We start from the raw sequence: 26807 nt of genomic DNA, 5'->3' as shown, positions 1-26807 counted from the left end.
TTGCTACTACTTTATATTTAACTATACACATAATGGTATAGTTGTACAGACAATAATTTTGATATTTTTTATTTTAACAAAAAATAAACAAAATATAAAGAGTTCGTTAATGCTAAGCAAAAATAATAAGATAAACAGGTCAATATGTCGAGCTAATACTAATTATCACAATATAATATAATTTATTAAATCAAAAATATATTATTATAAACACTATTAAAAACAACTGTGTTAAAATTGTTAAACAAATTTTGAATAACGGTTATCCATTGGATCTTATTTTTCATGAAATTAATAACAGACTTAAAAAATATTTCAATAATCAAGTAAAACTCACAGACGCCCAAATTAATCAGGATACAACTGAAAGTCAACACATAAAGAAAAAATATTTCGTACTACCTTATATTAAGCAAATATCTGAAATTATATTTTTGATTAATTATATTTTTGTTTGCGTTATTTTACTCATGTTTAATTTCATAAATATTGGTAATTTGGCACGATTGAAGAGGACTATGTATAGTCGAAACGTTTCGAAATTTGTTTAACAATTTTAACGCAGTTGTTTTTAATAGTGTTTATAATGATATATTTTTGATTTAATAAATTATATTGTGAAAATTAGTATTAGCTCGACATATTAACCTGTTTATCTTATTATTTTTATTTTAAGATAACTTTTATGTAATTTATGTTTGTATTGTATATAACCGACACATATATTATATTAAAAATAAAGTGAAACTATATTCCAATAAGCATAATGTTTGAAAAAATTTTTTTAAATGTTTTACATTAAAAAAAATATTCTTTTATTATTTAATAAACATTTATTTAACGTTTAAACAAATTCTTTTTTAAATATTTATTAAACATTTGCTTAATATTCTAAGAATAAAAATTGGTTGCATTATTCAATAATTTTGATAAATTCAACGTAACCTCACCAGTCTAAGATCGCTTAATTTCTACGATAATTTAGGGGAAAAAACTATACATGTTTCAGCCAAGCCACAGTCGTACCTGTTAAAACATGTTTAATTTCCCATACAGCACAACATCTTTCAAAAAGGTTTCTGAAAGATATCTGACAGAAGATATCTTTCCGATATCTTTCAGAAAGCTTTCTGAAAGATGTGTGCTGTATGGGTTATACATCCGAAAAAAACCATCTAACTATTAGCCACCGTCAACGTGTTGCTTGACTTCGAAGATCGTACGCAACCTAACACTTCGTGATGATCCATAAATACTTCGAGTATATGTATACATATTTGTAGGGTTGGGAATTAACGAGTTACTTGTAACAAAGGTACAGTTACCGTTATTTTTTTGGTAACTAATAACTTAACTTCGTTACGTTTCTCCATCTGTAACTGTAACTTAACGCAGTTACATTTTTTGGTAACTAATAACTATTTTGATAATTACTTTAATAGTTACTTTTTTGGAACATGCGCTAAAATTTTTAATCAACAACCGGAAAAAGTCGAGTCCACACAAGAGGAATTGCATCAATTCTTAAAATCGAATAATTCTAGTATAAATATGCTAAATAATTACACTGCAATTAAGAAACTTTTTATTAAATATAACACAAGCATTCCGAGTTTTGCATCTGTGGAATATATGTTTAGCATCGGTGGCTCTATAATGACGCCACAAAGAGGTTTTTTTACGATGATATATTTGAATATCAAATTTTATAAAATTAAATTCTATAAAAATTTTTATGAAAATTTTGTAACAAAAAAAAATATGAATCAATGTATGACAGCCAATGTATCGTTATATTTCATTTAATTCTGATAACAGTAATATACGATTTAGAGTTTTATCTTTACAAAGTTCTCATTTAGTATACATAAAATAACTTGTTAAAGCACATAATTAAGCACATAATATACAACAGTTAGTAAAGCATAAAATGTAAGATTCTTATTCCTTATATTTAAAATAATGTACAATTATTTAAGAAAAAAGTAACTGAAAAGTAACGACTCGTTATTTTTTTAGTAACTGTAATTGTAACCAGTTATTTTTCAAAATCGATAACTTGTAACTGTAATTAGTTACTTTTCCAATGAAAAAACTGTAATTGTAACTAATTACTTTTACAAAGTAACTTTCCCAACCCTGCATAGATGTTGTCAGAAAAGTGAAACATGTATAGTTAACTCATATTTTTATAATTAAACATAAGTTTTACAGTTTCTTACTAATTTTTACGTATGCGAAATAGCTGCATGAGAATTAACTTACGAAAAGATCTATTTTTGCTCTGTTCATGCAAAAATAAAGGATGGATGTCATTTCTTATAAATTTGGAGTATCGTTAATATGCCATATTGTTTTGATAATATATATTGTCTTAATCTTCACTTTCTTTATGTTCCGATATTTCGATTTGTGTCTCTGAGAGGTTTTATTCATACGCTTTTAATACTCTCATTATATAGATTCACTGTTCCTTTACACTTGATTTACGCTCCATAATTAGTAAAGCTTTCTAACAAAGAGGCAAACATTTTTTTAAATAATATTTTAAACTTTTTAAATGTAAAAAAATTATTGGATGAAGTTCCGAAAACGACTTACCTCCGATTTTTTTTGAAACTATGTATTCTTACGTATTTTAAGGCGCTGATTACGAATATGATAATGAATATTGGCGCAAATTTGATTTTCATGGCGAAAACCATGAAAAAACCATGAAAATCATGGTGTTTTCCATTTATTTCCGTAAAAAATAAATTTCTAAAAATACTTCAAACAAAAATTGTAGATCTCATTAAAATACATATTTTATGTCCTATTTATTTTTGCCATAAAAACAGTAGTTTTTGAGAAAAACGACGTTAAATGTTCAAAACTTTATACAACTCATCTAACACACGTCGAGTTTTATTAGGTAATTTTAATGCTTAATTAAACTAAACTACCCCAAAAAATTAAAATATTGAAAAAGATAATGAAGACAGTGAATGGCCCTCGCTACGCGCGGACGGGGGAGGGGATCCGCCCCTCCACCTGCATCCCCTCCCCGTATTATTTTCTAATTCTAACCCAACCAGTGTTAAGTCGCTATTTTAACCACAATTTCAAATCTGAAGTCGCAAATCCATGTGGTACAGTACAATCGTGGATGTCATTTCGCTCTGTAAACATAGGGAGGGGGTAAACTATCCCAAAAAACTAAAATATTGAAGAGGATAATGAAGACAGTGAAGGGCCCTTGCTACGCGCGGGCGGGGGAGGGACTCCGCCCCTCCCCCTACACTCCCTTTTCCGTTTTTTTTCTAACTCTAACCCAACTAGTTTTATGTCGCTTTTTTAGCCACAATTTCAAATCTGAAGGCGCAAACCCATTTTTGGTACAGTACAAGCGTGGATGTTGTTTTGCTCTGTAAACATGGAGAGGGGGTAAACCTTGCTACACGTGGAAAGTCGCAAACCCATATGGTGTAAAGAACGCATTGGCAAAGTGAAGGGGGAGGGAGACTTACTTCCAATTTCAATAAAACTTAGTGAAAATCTTTTTTTTTTATAAAAATTAAATCTTAAAAGGATTTTAGGCAACTATTAGGGGAAAATCATTTTTTATAATTAAATATTATAGATGTTGGTTTATTAACACTTAATTTTTTATTTTAAAACTACAACTAAAATTATAAATTTTTTTTAACTTTAAAAGCAATAAAATTAACTAATAAAACTCGACATGTGTTAGATGAGTTGTATACAGTTTTGAACATTTAACGTTGTTTTTCTCAAAAACTACTGTTTTTATGACAAAAATAAATACAATATAAAATATATATTTTGATAAGATCTACGACTTTTGTTTGAAGTATTTTTAGAAATTCCCATTTTTTACGAAAATAAATGGAAAACACCATGATTTTTATAGTTTTTTTATGGTTTTCACTATGAAAATCAAATTTGCGCCAATATTCACCATCATATTCGTAATCAGCGCCCCCAAATACGTAAGAATACGTAGTTTCAAAAAAATCGGAAGTAAGTCGTTTTCGGAACTGTACCCAAATTATTACATAAACATTAAATAAAAGTTACGTAAACATTATTTTTAACAATTTATTAAAATTTTAAGGTAATATTATGAAGACATCAACTAAATATTATATAAATATTTATCCTAAATCATTCTAAATGATTAATTATTGTAACATAAATATTAAATCAATATTAAATCAATATTTTTTTAATATTAAATCAATATTTTTTAAATATTGTTTTAAACAATTTTTTTATGTAAAATAAATATTACATAAATATTAAATAAATATTACTTAAATGATTTTCTTAAATCACTATTTTTAATGAAAAATTAATAATTTATAAATATTAAATAAGTATTAAGTAAACGTTTTATAAACATTTTTTCTAATCCATTATTTTAAATATATAATTAATATAGAACAAATGTTTAATAAATATTAAATAAATATCATTTGTACAATAAACGCTAATAATGTAAAAATAATTAAAAATGAATATTTAAAAAACGTATAAATATACTGTGTGTTCATTGGAATATTACATCTATCCTGTGCTCCTATCGTAGGTGCGACACAAGAAACGTCGAATAGATTGCATAATTTAAACGGACAGTCTCGATGACCTTTCCATTACATAATTGTTCGGTTGAACTTAATCTAATATCAGATTTAGGCCGACTTACATACGGCTTATTATCAATGCAATGTTCGTGATCACATGACACAAAGCTTAAATAGATTGGATTATATTCCTGTACGTAATATAACGATTATGAAGTTAATCTCATATTGCAGACATTACTGTAACATTGGCTTATTGTTGGATCGTCGAGCTTATAATATAAATATGACGGCAATATACAATGTGAAATTAAATCGAAATATTAGTGTTTATTTTTTTAAATAATGCTTACTTTTTTGAATACTTTTATACACTGAAAAATCTAATAACAGTAATCACATCTAAATGTGAACTATTAAACTTTGATTTTACTAAAGTAATTTCAATTACATGTTTGATTAATATAATTAAAACTAATAATTATTATAATACCAAAATAATTATAATTATCAAGAGGCACGGTAGTGCCTCGCGCCAAGTGTACGCGTGCGAGGCACTGCCGTGCCTCTATTTACGCGAGACGCCGTCTGTGAGATTTCGTAGATTATCGGATCTCAATAACGACTGAATCAATTGATTTTTAAATAAGTTTAATGGATAGCTTGCATCCGATTTATATGACAAAAGTGTTTTTATTTTTCCACTAAATGACTTACGAGCAAAGATATCGCGACATAAGGTTTCGCATCAAGAGAAAAATTTTTAAGAAACGTCGTCGTCATTATTATCGCCGTCGCTCGGGACAGATGGTGGGAATTTGTACTTTTGGTTTTCGCGCGATAGATGGTTACGAACGCGACAGAGGCACGAGAATTGACAAAAACTGCATGTTTGTATTCGCAGAAGAACAGAACGAAAAATTACGTGTTTTGATTGGCGGTTGAGTTCGCCTGTCGAGCTAATGGTTAATCCGCGGCGAGTTTCACAGCGGTGACAGTTCGAGGTTAATGACGTGCTGACGTGCGCGAGTTGTGATTTTAGTTTTATACATAATTTGCATATTACATCGTGGATTACATCATGGAGGAAAATACGGCTGTGCCTAATTTGAACATTAGTATAACACTGCATTGTATAATCAGATAAGTTACACAAAATTTTTATTTTTTGTATAGAATAAGTATTCTGAGATAAGATTAATATTTTGTGTTATGTTTTATTTTTAGTTATTTTGAAAGACGGAGAGGAAGAAACATCATTGAAAATTAAAATAAAAGAAGAATGGATAAAAGAAAAGAGTGAATGGTGAGGAGAGAAATATAATTAATCTCAGTGCTTGGAATTTATAGAATGCTTGACAGAATATGTGGACCTCGAAGGTACAAAATAACGTAATTTTTCCCCAAATAATGATAGGATGAAGTTAATGGTTTATTTTTTGTGTCAAAAAGTATTTGTAGTTATAATTTTATTCTAAAAAATACTAGTGTGTGGCTCTTAAATTAAGATATTGTACAATCTTTTCTTTAGATTATTGAAATAAGTAAAAAGCGTAAAATCTTGTCTGAAATAACAAAATTACAACAAAGTTACAGATTATAAAGTCACCCAGCTGGACTGCCGTTGACATGGTCACAGGCTATAACGTCGGAGATATGTTTATATGGATGCCAAAGATCATATGTATCTCTTATTAGTTTACTTCCCAGTGAACACAGTAATATAGCAGCAGTGTAACAGCAATGTAACCGAATATAACAGGTTACGTTACTCTGAAATTACACGTAACTTACATGTAAGTTACAATTTCCGACTCAGCAATATAACATGTTATAATTACATGTTATCTAACAGCAATGTAACCGAATATAACAGGTTACGTTACTCTGAAATTACACGTAACTTACATGTAAGTTACAATTTCCGACTCAGCAATATAACATGTTATAATTACATGTTATCTAACCGTTACACAACAGTTACAAAGAAAAATAAAATAAAATAAAAATTTCATTTTTTTTTAATTATTTTTATCAACAGCACATACTACATTTAGAATAAATTTTTATTAATTAATTAAATTTAAATTATGTAATTTTTTATTTTATTTTTATTTGTCGCTGCTAGGTTTGAACCCGGGACCTTAGGATGACGAACCTTGTACTCTACCTGTTACGCCAATTTGACTTATCGATATGGGTACTTGTTATTGTCTACATATACTTATATGTTATAAACTGACGCAACTATATTATTTTTTATAAAAGCAATTAAATTTTGCAAAACATATTAAAAATAAATAGCATTAATTTATTTACTTATTAATTTCATTGTTAAATTTATCTTTTTCCATAACCTTAATAATTTGATGGAAATTGCGATCTATTTAGCACTAATCTTTGAAGCGTTCAAATGATTAATTAGATGGTTAACTATATAGATTGTAATTCTAAGAAAAATTGAATAGTATACATTTATTATTCTGTTTTTGTTCAGCACATAATGAATTTTGATTTTGTGCATTTTTTGTGCGCAGTAATTATAGACAAACCGTTATTTTTGAAAACATTATCTTTATAATAATTTTTTTTATTATCAAATAGATCTATCATTCAGGATGTTGTCTGATTTCTGAGTCAACGACGACGCATCGTTCCGTAATAACATTGATACGAATGTGTTATGTTACGATTATACAATTTTTGTTGAATAACTGTAACGCCAAAACAATGTATAACAGCTATATCACTTGCGTATAACAAATATTACGTAACAGGTTATTTCCATGTCATATAGCACCTACATATTACAAGAATAACAATGTTAAATTACTTGTAACTTCCATGTTATATTGCCGCTATAAAATGTGTTCACTGGGTTAGTAACTGCTATGGATTTTATGCGAGTCAGATATGGATGTAGCACAGAAATATATCGATAAGATTCTTAGTTAAATAAAAAACAAAAAAATAAGTATTTCAATATTTTGTTGTCCCTAAAACAATTTATTTTAATTAATACAATTTTCTTCATACATTTACAAAGATCATATTCAACATTTTTAACCATTCAACTTTTATTTATATTTTTGATTCTCTAACTTATTTTATTGTAAATTGTAAATTAATGAGGCATACATGAGACAAAAGAGTACAAAATGATAACAATGCAACTTCTCAAATATAGAATGATACGTCATATTTTACTTTTCATTCTTTTTGCATTAATATAGCATTATATTTAATTATATTTATAGCGATTTTACAGTTAAATTTGTAGAAATTGTAATCGTACATTTATAATTATATTTATTGTTCTTTTACAGTTATTGATAATAAATATATTCTGCCCGTGTCTTAATTAATGCTCTTGAAACATATAATCATGTGTTGGCTTGTAATAGAAAACAAAAGCGTGGCTCTTACGGAAATTTTTTAAGCTTAACAACTTTGCAGGTTACTTAAAGGCTATAGATCATTTACAGTTTCTGTAAGAGCCACGCTTTTGTTTCCCATTACAAGCCGGCACATGATTATATGTTCCAAGATTATATGTTTCATTAAATGAAACATGAGCAAAATAGGTTTATTATCAATAACTGTAAAAGGACAATAAACATAATTATAAAACTACAATTACGATTTAACTATAAATAAAAAATTTTTATGTATGTGATTTTTGTAAATGTATGAAGAGAATTGTATTTTATATTGTTTTGGGAACAACAAAGTATTTAAATACTTATTTTTTAGTTTTTTAATTTGACTAAGAGCCGTATTGGTAAATTTATGTGCCTTATCCGTATATCAGGCTTGCAGAGAATGCATGACAATTACTAAATACACACAGAAAAATTCTACAGCCAAGAAAAGTGATTGCTTATTTTATTTTATTTTGTTCAAGTAATAGTTTTCTTCAACCAAGAATATTTTCTTAATTTTCAGGTATGCTTGTTACAAGTATTAGAAAATTTCAGCATTTTTTACTTAAAATAAGGATTTATTCTTGTTTTAAGAATATTATTAAGCTTGATTGAAGAAGAATTGAAGAATAAACGTAGGACTCTAATCGTAATATTTGTAATAGTAATATTTGTTTGAAGTGAATATTTTTGTTTGAAATATTACACTTACTAAAATTTAGAATATGTTTTAAGTAAATGTGATACTTATAATAAGTTTCATAGATTTACAGATGTAGAAAGAAACCACTTACTTAGAACAAGTAATATTTACTTGGAAATAGTAATTATTTTTCTGTGTATAGACTAAGATGTACAGATGATCCTTGGGCATCCATGTAAACATATTACATATTGCAGCCTATGACCACGTCATCGGCAGGCCAGCTGAGTGGCATTATAGTGTATACTTTGTTGTAACTGTTTTAAACAAGATTTCGTGCTTTTTACCTATTTCAATACATTACTGGGTCTCCAATGGACGTCAATCTGACTTCCACCATGAACATGGACGTCCCATGGATCTATGGAGGTTTAGTAGACGTACATTGGACGTCCACTGGATGCCAATTTCTATTTGGGTACTGAAAACTATTGGAATTAATAGTAATACTATTGAACACACTATTAGTTTCAATAGTTTTCAGTAGTTTTTTGGCGAATAGTCCAATAGTCCATTAGTACTTTTTCATAAGGTTTAGTACCTTTAAGTAGACATATTCTGTCGGCCATACTGTTAATTCTAAGCTTTGAGATTAATTATGTTATATAATATTCAGGAGAAAGAATTATTTACACAAAAAAAAAGAACCCTGTTCAAAAAGTACGATAGAAACTGATACAAACATATAGAAATTTGATAGAAATTTAATATGATTTTATCTGAATCTATCGTTTCTATCGGACTCTAGATTTCCTGCCAGATAGAAAAGTTATAAAATTCAATCGTTTTTTATCGTATCTGAAATAAACGATTAAAACTTTATCTGAATACGACTACTTTTATACATGATCCTATCTACTTATCGTTTTGAATATGAAATTTACGATTCAAGGTCTATAAGACTCTATATGAATTAATCTGAAATTGTTCCTATACGTTTCTATCAGATGTATTCCAATTTCGGCGGACATAAAATTCTATCGTTTCTTATCGTATCTGAAATAAACGATTAAAACTTTATCTGAATACGATTATTTTTCTATATGATCTTATCTACTTATCGTACTAAATATGAAATTTACGATTCAAGGTCTATAAAACTCTATATGAATTAATCTGAAATTGTTCCTATATGTTTCTATCAAATATATTACCATTTCGGCGGACATAAAGTTCTATCGTATTTTATCGTACCTAAATTAAACGATTAAATCTTTATCTGAATAATTTATATAGACTTTAAGTCGTAATTTTTTTATTCAATAAGATAACCAGATAAGATAATATACAAAAGTATCCATATTCAGATAAAGTTTTAATCGTTTAATTCGGATACCATAAAGAACAACAGAATGTTCTGTCCGGCGGAATTATAAAATAACACAGACACACAAAAAAAAGCTTGCATTTCCTTGCTTTCTTAGCTTGCATTCTTAGCTCGCATTTCCTAACCTCAAAAAAAAATTTTTTTTAAATGTTGGTCTGGCGGACCAGACTATATAATCAGTCAATCCTTATGTATTTTGACCCGCTGAATCCAAATCCAAGGTCAGAATAAAAGAGTTAAATATAATAGGAAAAGGGAGTGAATTTTCTACACTATTCATTCACAGAAGCTCAGACTTGTTATAAGTATTGAATTTTCCCCGGATAATGTGCTTACGCAAGCTTGCACGCTCCGAATTATACATTTAAGATTTAAGCTGCTTTTACAAGGTGTTTTTTTGAGGTTAGAAAAAAATAAGCCAATTCAGCCATTCTGACCTTGAATTTCGATTCAGGATCAAAATACATAAGGATAAACTACTCTGGTCCGCCAGACCAACATTTAAAAAAATTTTTTTTTAGGTTAGAAAAAATGAGCAAATTTAATAATTCTGACCTTGGATTTGGATTCAGCGGGTCAAAATACATAACCCACATAGAAATTGGCATCCAGTGGATGTCCAATGGACGTCCATTAAACCTCCATAGATCCATGGGACGTCTATGTCTATGGTGGAAGTCAGATGGACGTCCATTAGAGGTCTAGTAAACTTCCTTAGCTCCATTGGAAGTTTACCTCCATGGCGGAAGTTAGCTAGACGTCCATTAGGGATCCAGTAAACTTCCATGGCTCCATTGAAGATTTACCTCCATGGCGGAAGTTATATAGACATCCATTAAGGATCCATTAAACATCCATAGCTCCATTGGATGTTTTCTTCCATAGTGGAAGTTAGATGGACGTCTATTAGGGATCCACTAAACTTCCATAGCTCTATGGAACATTACTTTTATGATGGAAGTTAGATAGACATCCATTAGGGATCCATTAAACATCCATAGCTCCATTGGATGTTTTCTTCCATAGTGGAAGTTAGATGGACGTCTGTTAAGGATCCACTAAACTTCCATAGCTCTATGGAACATTATTTCCATGATGGAAGTTAGACAGACGTCCATTAAGGATCCATTAAACTTCCATAGCTCTATGGAACATTTACTTCCATGATGGAAGTTAGATAGACGTCTATTAGGTATCCATTAAACTTCCGTAACTGTATGGAACATTTATTTTTATGATAGAAGTTAACCCAGACAACACGCTTGTTAGAATGAAAACTTTAAGAGAACTTTTTAAAGAAAACATTTAGATATCTTGGAAATGATGTCCAAATGGTAACATTTATCAGAGACGTCTGCTAAGAGAGGTCTTTGAGATATCTCATAGAAGAATTTCATTTAAGTTTCTTGAAAATGTTATCCTTATGATATCAGCTTAATATCTCATAAAAGATATTACAATGCTGTCCGATTTTTTAGCCGTCCATGCGCGTCGTAGTTGACTCAGAAATCAGACAACACTATAACATCCTGAATGAGAGATCCATTTGATATTAAAAAAAAATTATTATAAAGATAATGTTTTCAAAAATAACGGTTTGTCTACAATTACTGCACACAAAAAATGCACAAAATCTAAATTTATCATGTACTGAATACAAAAACAGAATAATAAGTGTACTATTCAATTTTTCTTAGAATATATGATCTATATAGTTAAAATTATCTAATTAACCATTTGAACGCTTCAAAGTATTAATGCTAAATAGATCGCAATTTCCATCAAATTATTAAGGTTATGGAAAAAGAAATTTAACAATGAAATTAATAAGTAAATAAATTAATGCTATTTATTTTTAATGTTTTGCAAAATTTAATTGCTTTTATAAAAAATAATATAATTGCGTCAGTTTATAACATATATGTATATGTAGACAATAACAAGTACCCATATCGATGAGTCAAATTGGCATAGCGGATAGAGTACAAGGTTTGTAATCCTAAGGTCCCGGGTTCAAAACCAGAGGCAAGTAAGAATAAAATAAAATAATATAATTTAAATTTATATTTAATTAATAAAAATTTGTCTTAAATTTAGTATGTACTGTTGATAAAAATAATTTAAAAGAAATAAAATTTTTATTTTAAATTTTTATTTTGTCAATCATCTATCGAGGCTCCATGAAGCTTCTACTAATGATCCACGAAACGTCCGTCAGTCATCCATCGAGGCTCCGTGAAGCCTCTATTAATGATCCATACAACGTCTAATAGACCTCTTTAACGACCTCTAATGAAGGTCTAATGGACGTCCACAATGCGGAACTGTGGATTTCTAATGGCTCTATATTGGATGTCTAATGGACGTCCACTGGAAGTTTATACTTCCATGGCAGACATCCATTAGACATCTACTGGAGGTTTTGTTTCTATGTGGGAAGGATAGACTACTTTGGTCCGCCGGACCAACATTAAAAAAAAGTTTTTTTGAGGTTAGAAAATATGAGCAAATTTAGTAATTCTGACCTTGAATTCGGATTCAATGAGTCAAAATACATAAGGATTGACTAGTCTGGTCCGCCGGATCACTTTTTTTGTGTGCCTGTGATAATTGTTCCTCCTTGAAATATCTCCTATTATAAAGACAACGATAGAAAACGATTATTGTTCCATAACATATATTTGATAGAAACATATAGAGACAATTTTAGATTAATTTGTATAGACTTTAAATCGTAATTTTTCTATTCAGTAAGATAATTAGGTAAGATCATATAGGAAAGTATCCATATTCAGATAAAGTTTTAATCGTTTAATTGAGATACGATAAAGAACGATAGAATTTTATAAATTTTCTATCAAATTTCTATATGTTTCTATCATTTTCTATCCAACTTTTTAGTTAGTACGCGGCGCCGCCGATAGGCGATTACTCTCTCGTGAGTCAAATGCAGCCGACCCGCTATATAAAGACCACCCGCAATACGATTAAGACAAGCAATAATCAGTTTCTTTCGCTACGAGAGGACGATGTGCAAGATGACTGCCACATTACTTTTATAATTTACTCATTTTAATTGAGTAAACGATTCTGTACAAGAAAAGTAAAACGTTTACATTTTTTGAACTAGATTTACGATAGGTAATCTATACGAAAAATACGATACAGAAAGATAAAAAGTTTATCATAAGTTTCAGATAAGCAATCTAATATTTGCGAACCAAAAACACGATAGAATACGATTAATTTATATAAAACATGACGATAGAAATTGATTAAAAACGATAGGTAATCTATACGAAAAATACGATACAGAAATATAGAAAGCCTACCTTTTTACGAGCATTGACCCATGTGCGTTGGGACACCCTGTATACATATATAATTGTATATATGACGTATATATAATTATATCTAAATCATTTTTTCATGGGATGCTTCGTGTTTATACATACATATTTGTTATAAATCATTTCAATAGATGTTGTCAAAAAGATGAAACATATACAGTTAATTTATATTTTTATAAATAAATATAAAGCTTTACAGTTTTTACTAATTTTTATATATTTATGCGAAATACAATATATGTGGAATATTATGAAAGTGTGAAACTTATAAAAAGATGTTTTTGATCTCTTCGTAAAAAAATTAAATATAAATGTCATTTCTTACAATTCTTTAGTATTGTTAATACGCCATATTGTTTTGACAAGTACAATATTGTCTTAATCTCCATTTCCTTCATGATCTGATATTTCAATTGACGCCTTCTTAGAAGTTTTATTTACGCTTTTGTCACTCTCTCATTACATTAGATTTACTTTCCCTTTACGCTTGATTTACGCTTCATATTAGTTAATTAGTGAAGCTTCGCAATTTAGGATTCAAATTTTTTTTTAAATATTTTAAACGTAAACTTTTTAAATGTAAAACAATTACTATATAAAATATTAAATAAATGTTAGGTAAATATTATTTTAAACGATTTATTAAAATGTTAAATTAATATTAAATAAACATTAATTAAATATTATATAAATGTTTATCCTAAGTCATTATTTTAAATAATTAGTTATTATAATATAAATATTAAATTAATATTAAATAAATATGTTTAAAATATTATTTTATACGTTTTTTTAATACAAAATAAATATTACATAAACATTAAATAAATGTTTACGTAAATAATTTTTTTAAACTATTATTTTTAATAAAATTTTAATAATTTTTAAATATTAATTAAATATTAAATAAACGTTTTATAAGTATTAAATAAATGTGTTATAAATATTTTTTCTAAATAATTATTTAAAATAAATAATTAATTAAAACAAACGTTTAATAAATATTTAATAAACATTATTTGTAAAATAAACCCTAAAAATGTAAAAATAATTAAAAATAAATATTTAACAAACGTTTAAAAAATATTGCTTACTGATTGGGTATCTGTACATGAGTGGCACAACAATGTTTGACTATTTTACGGTGGCTGTTTTTGTGGGATAGTAAGGTAAAAGGCCGTATTATGTTACAATGTCCCATTTTATGATACATCCTTAAGAATAAATCGATTTTAAAATAATTCAAAAGTTTGATTCTTCTAAAAAAACTTTATTTAAAAAGCTATATTATCATTTAAAATAATAAATCAATTAATACAAAGTTTGTTTTCATGGTGAACCTGCTGTAATACGTTGCTCCTGGTGCATAAAATATTTTTGCATGCATTATTTTTTTGAGGAATACCATAATTGTAAACATTACGAAACATAAAAATTGTTCGTAAGTAACAAATTTTTTATTTACATAATTATAATGTTTATTAGTAACGTTTGTAATAATTTAAATGTTTTGTTTATACATTATAGACAAACTCTATGTATAAATCGTAAGATGGAAGGACGAAAGAATTTTATACAATATATTCCCAAAGTCCTTTCCGAGCATGCTGAAAGTACATCGCGGACATTTTAGAGATGGAAATCATACTCCTATCAGGAATTGACGGTGTCTGAAAATTTTTCCATGTGTCACTCAAAAAATTACTTTATATATGGGAAATACCCAAAAAAGTTTATTTTTTGTAAATTTTATTAACGTAATTAAATAAAAATGTTTTTTTTATATAATTTTAGATGAAACACACGTGTAATTAGGTTCCCGAAATAGTCCTAGTTGTTTCTGGTGACAGTATGTTGTCCCTTTGTGTTTTTGTTCATTCAAGCGGTGGGGTTTTTAATGGATCCCACATACCCCCATGGACCGACCATAGGAGATACACAATGTATTCTTTCCATTTACAAAAAAGAACATGTAATTAGGTACACAGATAAATTTATGAATTTTCAAGTGCCGATCAAAAGCTATCTAAAAGATGAAACTACTCCTGATGTATAGAGCAGATTTTTGCTTTTTTCGATATATCTCGAAAAGGAAGTATTGGAGATATTAAAAAATGTTTTATACAAAAGTTTTATGGTAAAAATATCTAACTACATTAATAAAATTTTGAAAAACAAATTTTTTTAAATAATAAAAAAAGTTTTTATTTTCATTTTTTTATTTTATTACTGTAGTTAGAGAGAAGAACTTTTATTGTAAAACTTTTGTATAAAACATTTTTTAATATTTTGTTTAGTTTATGAGATATATCGAGAAAACGCAAAAATGTCTAATTCTTTGAAAGGTGGTTTCCCCCCTTTAAACCGTTTTTGGGCCGCTACTAAAAATTTCTAAATTCATGTATTTACCCCCTCTACATTTATGCCAAGTTTTATTAAAATCTAAATTTTCGAGTTCGCGAGGTTCCCTTATAAGTAAAAATGTGGGGGGTGCAATGGGGGCTTTGCCTCCCCCCCTCCCGCACCCACCCCGTCGGTAGAGGTGCCCGAAAAGTCGCAACTCATGTGGTAAGTTTGTAGGTTACTGTGTCCGTTTGGTCTGTGCGCATTTGGTTTGTGCGCATTTGGTCCGTATGCATCTGGTCCGTGCGCATTTGGTCTGTGCGCATTTGGTCTGTGTCTGTTTCACTCAGCCTGCTGTGTCCGTTTATTACTGTGCGCATCTGGGACGCTCCCTGTGTGTGTGTGTGTGTGTGTTGTGACCAAAGCTCACATTTCGTTTGAAACGGTTTCAATATGTATTTATTACATTCTGTGTAAGTTTGTACTCGTAAATCATCATATATTCTTTTAGTTTCTCTTAATCAGAAAACGCGCGGGCGGGAGAGGGGCAAAGCCGTTCTCTATACCACATAAGTTTTATGACTTTCTACACAAAACAAAACTAAAACATTTTTAAACTCTTTTTACCCTTTTTTTACACGTCCCCCTGTTTACAGAGCGAAGCAGAGGGACGAAGCTTCTCCCCCTGCACCCCGCCTATGCGTTTTCTGCACCCTACTCTCCTTTCTGTTTCAAAACTAATGAAATTGAAGCAAGAAGTTAAATAAAAACTTTTATGTATAACTCGGAAACTAAGCGGTAGTAACATGTATAGAGAAAAGTTGTTCAGAATAATGACCCTGACAACATATATCATGGTCATTGAAATCGGTTAAATCGCCCCTATTCTGCATAATTAGCCTGTAAAATTATAAAAATGTTTTTTTTATTATAGAATACAGCATTAAAGTAAAAAAAATTATTAAAATATTTTTATGACTCCACACAAGCGGCACTTGTCACATTGTATTGCCCGGTGGTTTTTTGCCACAGGTTTTTAACACACAGAAACGTTGCAGCTCGCATAAACGCTACTGTAATACCTCTCTTTCTATAGCCAGTGTTCGTCCAAATAAATTATAAACACAAAAAAAAACGGTGCTTCGTATGGCGGTTCCAAACAAAATGCATATACAAACGTCATATTAGGATATAAACGTGCCTTGTTTTCACTTTATATCTGTTCTGTTCGGAAACTAACAACGTTCCGAAGCCAGCTGTTTCGATTCTTAAGATTTTAAATTGAATTTAAGATCTTAAATTGGGCTACAAAACTACGCCTCAGTGGTAGAAAAATTTATTATATTTTTTTAGAAATTTTTTAAAAATTTTCTATTTTCTAAATTTTTGAACGATTCTTGAAAATTCTGAAAAGTTCTAAAAAATGTTTATATAGAATTTCTCAAAATTTTCAGAAATTACTAAATAAAAATTTTTAGAATATTTCAACATCTTTATACATGACAATTTCTGAGAAATCTAAAGAATTTTTTAAATTTTTTCACAAATAATTGAATGAGGATTCTCAAAATATTGCAGTATTTTTAGATACAAATTTCTTAATAATATTATAAGTTTTTCAGATTTTTTTAGAAATGACCGAATAAGAATTCTCAAAATATTTTGATATCTGTATATAAGAAAATTTTTTAGAAATATTTGGATTTTTCCCTTTTTTTCAAAAATGATTGGACGAGAATTCTTATTATATTGTAGTATTTCTATAGATGAAAATTTTTATAGATGAAACGAAAAATCTCAAAATATTTCAATATCTTATATGACTTATATGAAACATTGCATAAATGCGCAATCTACGTGTAAGTTTAAATCGCTTCCCAATCAACAATATTTTTTAAACGTTTTTTGAATATTTATTCTTAATTATTTGTACATTATTAGTATTTATTCTACAAATAATATTTATTTAATATTTATTAACTTTTTAATTATATTTAAAAGTTATAATTTTAATTATATTAAAAAACCAAAGAAAATGAGGTGGAAAGTATACTCATTTTCTTCGGTTTTTTTTAAATATAACTGAGGTCTGTTACACTGTATAATCGTGAAATAAACTGTTCTATATATATTTGTTAATGTTAGAAATATGCACTACTATACAAATTTTGCATCAATCATACATTTGGCAATTATTAATAAATAAACAATAACGAGAAATGCTTTTTTTTACGGTAAATTTTTTCTATTAGCCCCTTGAATGTAAATAAACTTTCAGACCATAATTTTAGATTCTAGAGATTATGAACCAAGTCATATTAAAATAAAGTTGCAGAAAGTATATTAGTATAATTTTTAATTCAACAAAATATATTGCAAAAATGCTATTTTTGGCATATAAAAATGATTTATCCACTTAATTTGTAAGTCAATTGTATAGAATTTTATATTTAATGATTATTTGGGTTGTTGATTATAAAAATAACCTGAAAAATATAAAATTTAAAATAGCGGCTACAAAATATCGAATGAAATAATTTCATGAATATCATTTCGGAAATTTTTTTCTCGAAAATTACTGCATTTTAGCGAAAACCCGAAAGAGACCTTTTCTATTACAAATTTTGTATAGAATACGGCTATATTTTTTTTAATCTCCGAATTTTGAATTTTTATGTTCAACGTTCGCCATATTGGATCCGCCATTTTGAATTTTCTAATTTTAACCTTGTATTCGGTTTCAGTATAATCTAAACTAAAATATTCAGATACGACAACACTTGTCTGACATAATTGCTAGAAAAAATGTATCCCTGAAACGGTTAAACCCGTTTGAAAATCGTAATTTTTAAATTTCTTTTCTAGTAAATTTTGTGCTTTAAAAAAATTTAAGAAAAAAAATTACTTTAAAAAACATAAGCAAACTTCAAGTAAAAATATTTTTATAAAATTCTTCTGTATTGAAAAAGAGCTAATAATGAAATTCAGTCTTCATAAAAATTAATATATACATGAAGTAAATATCTTTATGAACTATTCTACAATTACCTATCTTACAATTGTTATACAACTATTATACAACCTATATAATATAAGTACAACTGTTTTTATTACTAACAAAAAAACGAGCCATTTTCAAGTAAAATTTCGAAATTTTTCTTTGATATTCTGCCATTTCAAAAATTTAAAATTTTTTTTTGTATGCGAGAAAGAAAGAGGGAGATAGAGAGAGAGAGAGAGAGAGAGAGAGAGAGAGAGAGAGAGAGAGAGAGAGAGAGAGAGAGGGAGAGAGAGAAAGTTTATGCAATAATCATTGTTGTAATAAATCTTTTTCATCTTTTTTTTGTTTCAGATTAATAAGAAACGTAAAATTAGAGACATGTATCATTTCTGCATATATTATTTCTGCAAATAGGTATATTATTCTAACATAGATATACTATTTTATATTTAAAAGAAATAGATAAGTTTTATCATAACAAATGTATACACATACATGTTGTTCAAATCTGTACAAATACATGTGTACAATATATATGCATTAAATGTTTTAAAATATATTCTTTTAGAATTTCCAAAAGTCTACTTATCATACGTTTTAAAAGAAAAGTGTTTTGTCAGTATTTTTCAGTACTCAAAATTAAAATGCCACCTAATTACTTGCAGATATAGTAAGCATAGTAAAAACAAAAATTAATTGCCCAATAACTTTATTAAAAATCACAAGATTTTGCAAAAAATAATAAATACTCGAAGTACTATTGTGTTTATTACGGTAATCATTAAAGACAGAATTTGATGCATCTAAATAATAAACACATAATCGTATAACATTATTACACATATTTTAAAATAATTAAAAGTTTATGAAAAAATTAAATAGTTTTATATTAAATTAAAAAATAAGACAAACGTTGACAGTGATTTTGTATCTGCATGGGTTAAAGATTTCAATAAGAAATAAAAAAGTACTATAATAATAATTATATATAATAAAGATGTAAAATATTAAAAATGTAAATATATCTTATTAACTCTTCGTAATTACACCTCTGAAAAATTCAATTCTAATTACATGGAGTCATTTTGGTTCCAACAACTTTGAACGCTTGCGGCACCAAAAGTATGCGTCCTATTGAGAATTAAAAATTCCCACACATAATTTGTATATTGAAGGACATGTTTTCATAATTAAAATAATCAATGTTTATATTTGAATTGAGAAAAATTTTTGAAAAGGAGAGATAAAAAGTGTCTCTTTTTATTAAAAAATTTATTATTCTTTCAATTTTTTATAATTTTACCTAAAAAAATTAAGGTTTTATTATTGAGATATGATACTCTAAGAAAAAAAAATAGTTTGATACTGGGTGCTCCAAAATGTATATTTATTTTGAAGATTAAGTCTAGTGATTTTGAAGCAAAACGATGTAGTGATCAAGTATTAAAGAGTATGTTTATTTAATTATGAAAACAATTTCAATGAATTTTTATTTTTTAAAATTTATTATTCAACTTTTTTCCTTCAATTTTTATTCTACAATTGGATGCAAACGCAAATTATACGACATCTAAGTATTCAGAAACTATGAGAAAACGCAGTAAAAAGAATTTGACGGAATTACAATATTACTTATTATTTTTTAAGGCGTTCGGAGCACAAAAATGGCGGATAAATAATTGCCCGGAATTATCAAAAAATTAACTTACGTTCTAATCATACCCCAGTCACCGTAACCCCAGATTTAAGAACGTCTACTTCGAACGGTAGCTGAGAGCACACTAATGTTTTGTGAGTTATGACATGTACACAGTCGTGGACTAGGCACCTCAAATCATCAGCAAATTGCGTTACAGGTCACGATTTTGAGAATTTAGTACTCATAATATCGATATGAAAATTTTTGGAGTCAAATAGACCTAGGGTGATTACAAAGGGTTAAAATAAACAAATTTATTTACAACTAATCTCTGTGTTGTAATGAAACTTTATGTAAATCATCTGGAATACTTAAAATATTTATATAAAACAACTTAGATTTTTTTTCAATATTTCTTTATTACATTTTCATTAGAGTATTTTTATGTTTTTTAATAAAATAAAATTTTTTATCCAGATACAAAATCTTTGCCAATGCTTGTCTTACTCTCAAATGTATAATAATATAAAACAATTTCAGACTTACAGAACATATAAAAAGATTAAAATTTTCATCATTGTGTTTTAAAATATGTAATTTTTTTAATAACAAAAATAAATAAATAAACTGTAAAAGTGTGTAGTTAAAAAATTTTATTTCATTAACTTTACTATTTATGTATATATAGTTTATTTTTTAAAGTATGAATATTAATATATAAATATCAATATTTCCAATTCTTCAGTTTATTTTACAGGGATTTATATATATCCTGTAATCATGGTGATATATCCTTATATTCATAATACTATTGCGATGATTTTTACAATAAAATTTTGGTTTTGTTCTCTTACGTCGAGCATACTCCACGATTTCCCTTCGTCAGAGAAACAAATAAGATTACAAAAGAAATTCCGTTTCAACGGTCTCCGATAATTTTTTGCGTCTAGGATTAGTGCGTTAGAAACGTGATAACAAACATGGATGGACGAAACGACCAAGTTGATAATTTCAACTTCTTTTGAATATCGAGTCAACAAACAATAAATTTTAAAGATAGAAATACAAAAAACAAACTCGGGATCGAAGCAAAGTTTCACGTTCCCTCACAAAAAAGGAGCAATAAAGTATCTAAACATTAGCAAAAAAATAAATAATCGTTTTCTCCATCTGCAAACCATACCGTAGCACGTCTAGCACGATAAAGAATTATTTATCTTTTAAATCCAAAGGGAAGATAACCTACGCGATAGGTCGGATCACTTCGATAAAATTAAAGGAATGTGGGAGGAAACAGAAACTTTCGACTCAACGTATGATTGGTCAAAAAGGAAAAACTATTTTTCCAATAAGAAAACTTAGAATTCACCTATCACATAATCCTAAAAAAGGGTCCAACCAATCAGAATATTTGAACCACCTATATTTGGATCCTGCCTCTGTACGACTCTGTATATATAAAACCACATCTTGAAGTTTTTCAGATTTTTTACCCTAGTTAGTAGTCAGTAATCAGTAACGAGTAAGAGAGTTAGTTAGTGAGTCAGTTAGTTAGTAATCATGTAGAATCAGTGCGCGAATAAACTTTAGTGCCGTTCCATCCGGTCAAGAAAACCCTTCGATTCCGACAGATTTGTTCGAGAACCAATAATGAGTAAGTCCCACAATCACAATTTCTTTTGTTTTTACATTACTCATCTACTGCCTTCCGTTTTAATTCTTTAAGACACGCTTCTATTATTTATAAATAATTCCCTATTAAAGTTTAATCGGCGGGTTCGGGAAGAATTAAATCGCGCTTACCAGGAATACCTCGAGTTATTTTATTTGCCCTTAACTACCGTCATCGAAGAACCTAGTGTTTCTCGACCTTCCTCTCCTCCTACCACCTTCGAAGAATCTAGTATTCCTCGACCTTCCTCTTCTCCTACCACCTTCGAAAAACTTAGTGTTCCTCAACCCTCCCCTTACTGAAGAACATGAACACGTTCCTCAGATATTCCCGACATATTCTTTTTCTAGTTCACCTCCTTCTTTTTCAAGTTACTCTCCCATAAGTTCCCCTGAACCCGAAGACATTCCACCCCCACCTTCTCCTGCACTTTCCTCACCTCCTCTACCCGAATTACTTAAGATATAATGTCATTCACAAACAAAGAGCTGCTTATTAGTTTACAAACTTCAAAACCCTTCTAAATGCAACCGAAATTTATGTTTACAACCTTTTGCGTATTTGAAACTTTTAATAATAATTCTTTGAATTTTTAAAACTTTGTAAACTTTTGCGAAATTTATTTAGAACCATTCTTATAACTTAATCTTTATAAACTCATAGCCAACAAATTATGTTAAACATGTGGACTTCAGCGCCCATTTACATTCTTATAACATTTTGGAAAATTTAAAATAAATACTTTGTTATTTCTTTTATTACATACATTTCATCATTTATTTTAATTAATAACGACCTCGCTCCTCCCAAACAAAGATAGCATTTGGTCCGATCCCGAGTTAAAGCGATTCAATTCGTTGACTCAAAACTTGGACCGGCGGACGCACGACTCGGAAATGGATTATAACGAGTTTACCGGCACGCTGATCCACATTTTTCAGTCGCAAAAAGTGCGTTTGACTCGAGGCATCTACCCTCTTTTAATTTGTGTGCCTACGGGAATTTTACATGTTTGTTACGTCCTTCCCTGCCTTACCTGCGTCCCTCCACTATTTGAGACAAATTAAATCTCCTATGACTGGACGTAACAGTTCATTGAGAACATAAATAGACTGTTATAGTTATATCGCAAAACAAGAGTTACACGTGCAACAGCGGTATTAGATTTTGTGTAGAGCATGGGATAATATATACATCGGTATACTTTCATAAAGATTTAATGAAACGACCGCGACAATGTTCTCCATTGTTTTAGGAGATATAGAGGGGGAAAGAAAAATAAAAAAGTCAATTTTCTCGAAAACGGCACGACCGATTTCAATGAAAAAAATTATGTTATAAATATCAATGAAATAATTTTCCAAAAAAAAAAAAAAAATTTCTTTGACAAAAAATAAAGATAAAAAAATTTAAAAAAAAGTTGTTTTTTTTTTTAGATTATGTTTTTGATTCATACTAACCATATTTAACATAAATATTCTCCAGGATATCTTTTATAACATATATTTTTATTAAATTTTTTTAAGTGGTGCAACATAGTGAAAAAAAAATAAAAATCGTTTTGGTGACGCTGCGCCATGGTGCACCACTTTGGTCGGCGGAGAGATGCTTTTGGACATAAATATACCTTCTATCCTTTATTCGTTTTTATTTTTAGTTTTTATTTATACATTATTTCACTCTGCTGTGAAAATAATTTAAGGATCTCGAAGTATTGTTTTATTAGTAAGGTCTTCTGTGATTTTTATTCCTTTTTTAATAGTGTCTCATTCTTGCGGTATTGCATACTACATTTGTTCGCGACTCGGCGATGAGTTCGCTAGTTAACCCTGAAGATGAAAACAGGGTGAGTAAAAGCGTCGTGGAAACGGATGTTAAATTAAAACGCAAGCAATTATCACGTGTTACTCAGAGTACACAATCAGAGAAAAAGAGAATGACTTCTGATTACCGAACGTTACACTTGTCTTTAATGCTTTGTTGAATACTGTGTTTGTTGCTCGTTTTAATATTGTGTTTTCATATCTGGGATCAACATATATAAGTTTATAGTTTTTTACAATACGCATATCAGTTTATGTTATTCATAACACGTATTTCATCATTTTTTATCTTTTATATTTATCGACAAGACTTATTGACTATCTATTCTGTCTTTTTAATATGAAAACCGACTTGCGGAAAAATTTTATTATTTTTCATATTATTATTCATTTAATTGTATTATTTATTGGTTCACGTTTTTATTTGTTAGGACACATTTTGATACGATATGTGTTGTTTATGGTTGTTCAATGGGCATCATTTTTTAACTGTTTAATTATATTTTCGTTTGTGTTATTTCATTCATGTTTAAGTTCATATATATTGGTAATTTATTATGACTGAAGAGGACTAAGTGTAGTCGAAACGTTTTTAACATTTTTTAACACAGCTGTTTTTTAGTCGCGTTTATAATTATATAATGTTTATTTAATAAATTATATTGTATTAGGAAAATTTGTCTTGGCTCGATATATTGACCTGTTTATCGTATTATTTTTGCTTAGCGTTAACGAGCTCTTTATATTTGTTTGTTTTGTTGTTTATAACATTTTTTTCCATTGGAATCTTTTTCATTTTTCTTTTTCCCTCCATATCTCCTAAAACTGCGCGGCAGATATCGGGTTCAAGACAGATTTTACATGCTTATTCCGCTAGGCCCTTTTAGTATTTAGTTAGAGAGAGAAAGAGAAAGAGAGAGAGAGAGAGAGAGAAAGAGAGAGAGAAAGAGAGAACATAATTTTTAATATCTCTTAATCGTTATTAAATGATTGTTTTTACTCTAATAGTTGTAGTAAATAAAAAGAATAATACATATCGGAATAAAGTTTTATTTACTTAACTGTTCACTTAAACGTTTATAGTGGATCAATATGAGCCGTTCACTGAAAAAAATTTTAATAATTAATTTTTTAAAAGCAACATAAAAATTTACTGTTTAATTATGTTTATGACTATATACTTACGAATACATCAAGTTTGATTAAAATATTTATAATACGTCATATTTTATTTAACGTAATAATGCAGGCTGCTGTGAAAAAATAATTGCATAATGTTTGACTGTAGTTATTAGTAAAATGTGAAATTCTTAAAAATACTTTTTTATTCTTCTTTTTATGTTAATTGTTTACGCAACTAAAGCTATTATTAATTGTTTCATCCATCTTACGATGACATGGAGACATTTGACAATGTATATTTCTTAACAAACTGGAGTGATTTTGAGTCTTCATCATCTTCATTCTTTTGATACCTCCAAAATTTCATCGATAATAATACTGGGGATGACTGATAATGATCTAAATATTTAATACTTAAAATAATTGACATTCAGTCAGTAATTTATTTCAAAGTGCTTATTAAAACATTTTTTATTGGCAATCTGTATCGATCAATCAGAAGTTATTTAATTTTATACGCAAACATATATGTATTATATATTTTTCTTACTAAACTATCAAGAATTTTAAAAACGGATTTAATCAGAAGAAGATCCAAAAATACCCTTATTGACCTTTTTCAAAATTTAATCTTAGAACTGTACAAAACTTGGTCGTTCTTCCGAAAACATCTATGCTCCGATTTATACTTCAAAATTTTAAAATAGGTTTCTTTTGTATTAAAAAGACATATACGAGAAGGATTCTTACCGACCCAAAGATGAAGAGAATTTTTACGAGAAAAACCGTAAATTAAATATATATATATATACATATATATATTTACGGAAATCCTTATACATTTTTTACATAAAAAAGACCTATCTTCTAAATTTAAACCAAATCAAAGCATAGACGTTTTTAAAAGTTTTACCCAAAATTTTATACGTAAGGAAATTATGTACATTTAACACGGTGTGTGTGTGTGTGTGTGTGTGTGTGTGTAATCTCAAGGGTTGAGAACTCGTTATCGTTATTCATTACTGATTGTAAAAGTAATGCTGAAAATATCGTTACTTTTCGTTACTTTTTTTAAAATCCTGAGATAGGATTAAAGGGTACCTTGGAGGAAGGATGTAAATTGAATATAAAGTAGACAATTATTTATCTCTAAATATTTTCAAAGTTGGGTAATAATTAGTTAATAAATTAAAAGTTAATAATACAGTTAAAAAGTTAATAACTTTTAATTTAATTAACATTATATCTTAATTTACAAATAAAATATTGAATATATTTGATGATTGATATTGTAATTATATTTGTAATTTGATTTGAATAAATTATATGGCTTTTCAATTAAATATAGATAAAGCTTCTCAAAATTAACTTTTACATTAACTTGAGTTAAATTAATCTTAACGTAACTTTAACTGAGTTAGTTTTTCATTTATGTAATTTTTAACTTAACTGAATTAATTTTATAATCCGTTAACTTTAATTTAATTTAGTAAAAAGATATATTAACTTATCCAACCCTGACTATTTCTATTAATATTTTATAATTAACTTTTTTGCAGTTTCTCGTGCCTCTAATAGCATAAACTATCGACTACTTTATAGATGATGGTCCACAGTTTTTACTGTTTCTAATGACATACTATAAATGTACCAATCAAAACAAAGCATTTTTATTGTGTCATTGAATGTTAAGGCTGTATTCCAATGTTCACTGCCAGTGCTGAAAATATATATAACGCATAAAGAGACATTGCTCGTACATTTTTATAATCGTAGCCATAAGAAATTTAACAACGCGATTAATCAATTCGGCTAAACT

General features: G+C 28.2%; 1 protein-coding gene across 3 annotated transcripts in view; it reads right to left on the bottom strand.

Annotated features, from left to right (window-relative positions):
* Positions 1-26807, bottom strand: part of LOC105831737 (calexcitin-2) — a 150640-nt gene that overhangs the window by 118669 nt on the left and 5164 nt on the right. Inside the window, exon 2 of one of the 3 annotated variants that reach the window (XM_036293347.1) lies at positions 13371-13407. The exons of the other annotated variants lie outside the window; for them this stretch is intronic. Coding sequence (XP_036149240.1) covers positions 13371-13384 — 14 coding nt within the window. The 5' untranslated portion in view covers positions 13385-13407. The remainder of the gene's footprint in view (positions 1-13370; positions 13408-26807) is intronic. 3 annotated transcript variants of the gene reach the window in all.

This window comes from Monomorium pharaonis, chromosome 10 (assembly GCF_013373865.1).
Source record: "Monomorium pharaonis isolate MP-MQ-018 chromosome 10, ASM1337386v2, whole genome shotgun sequence".
Lineage (NCBI taxonomy): Eukaryota > Metazoa > Arthropoda > Insecta > Hymenoptera > Formicidae > Monomorium > Monomorium pharaonis.
This window is presented reverse-complemented; position numbering and strand designations above follow the sequence as displayed.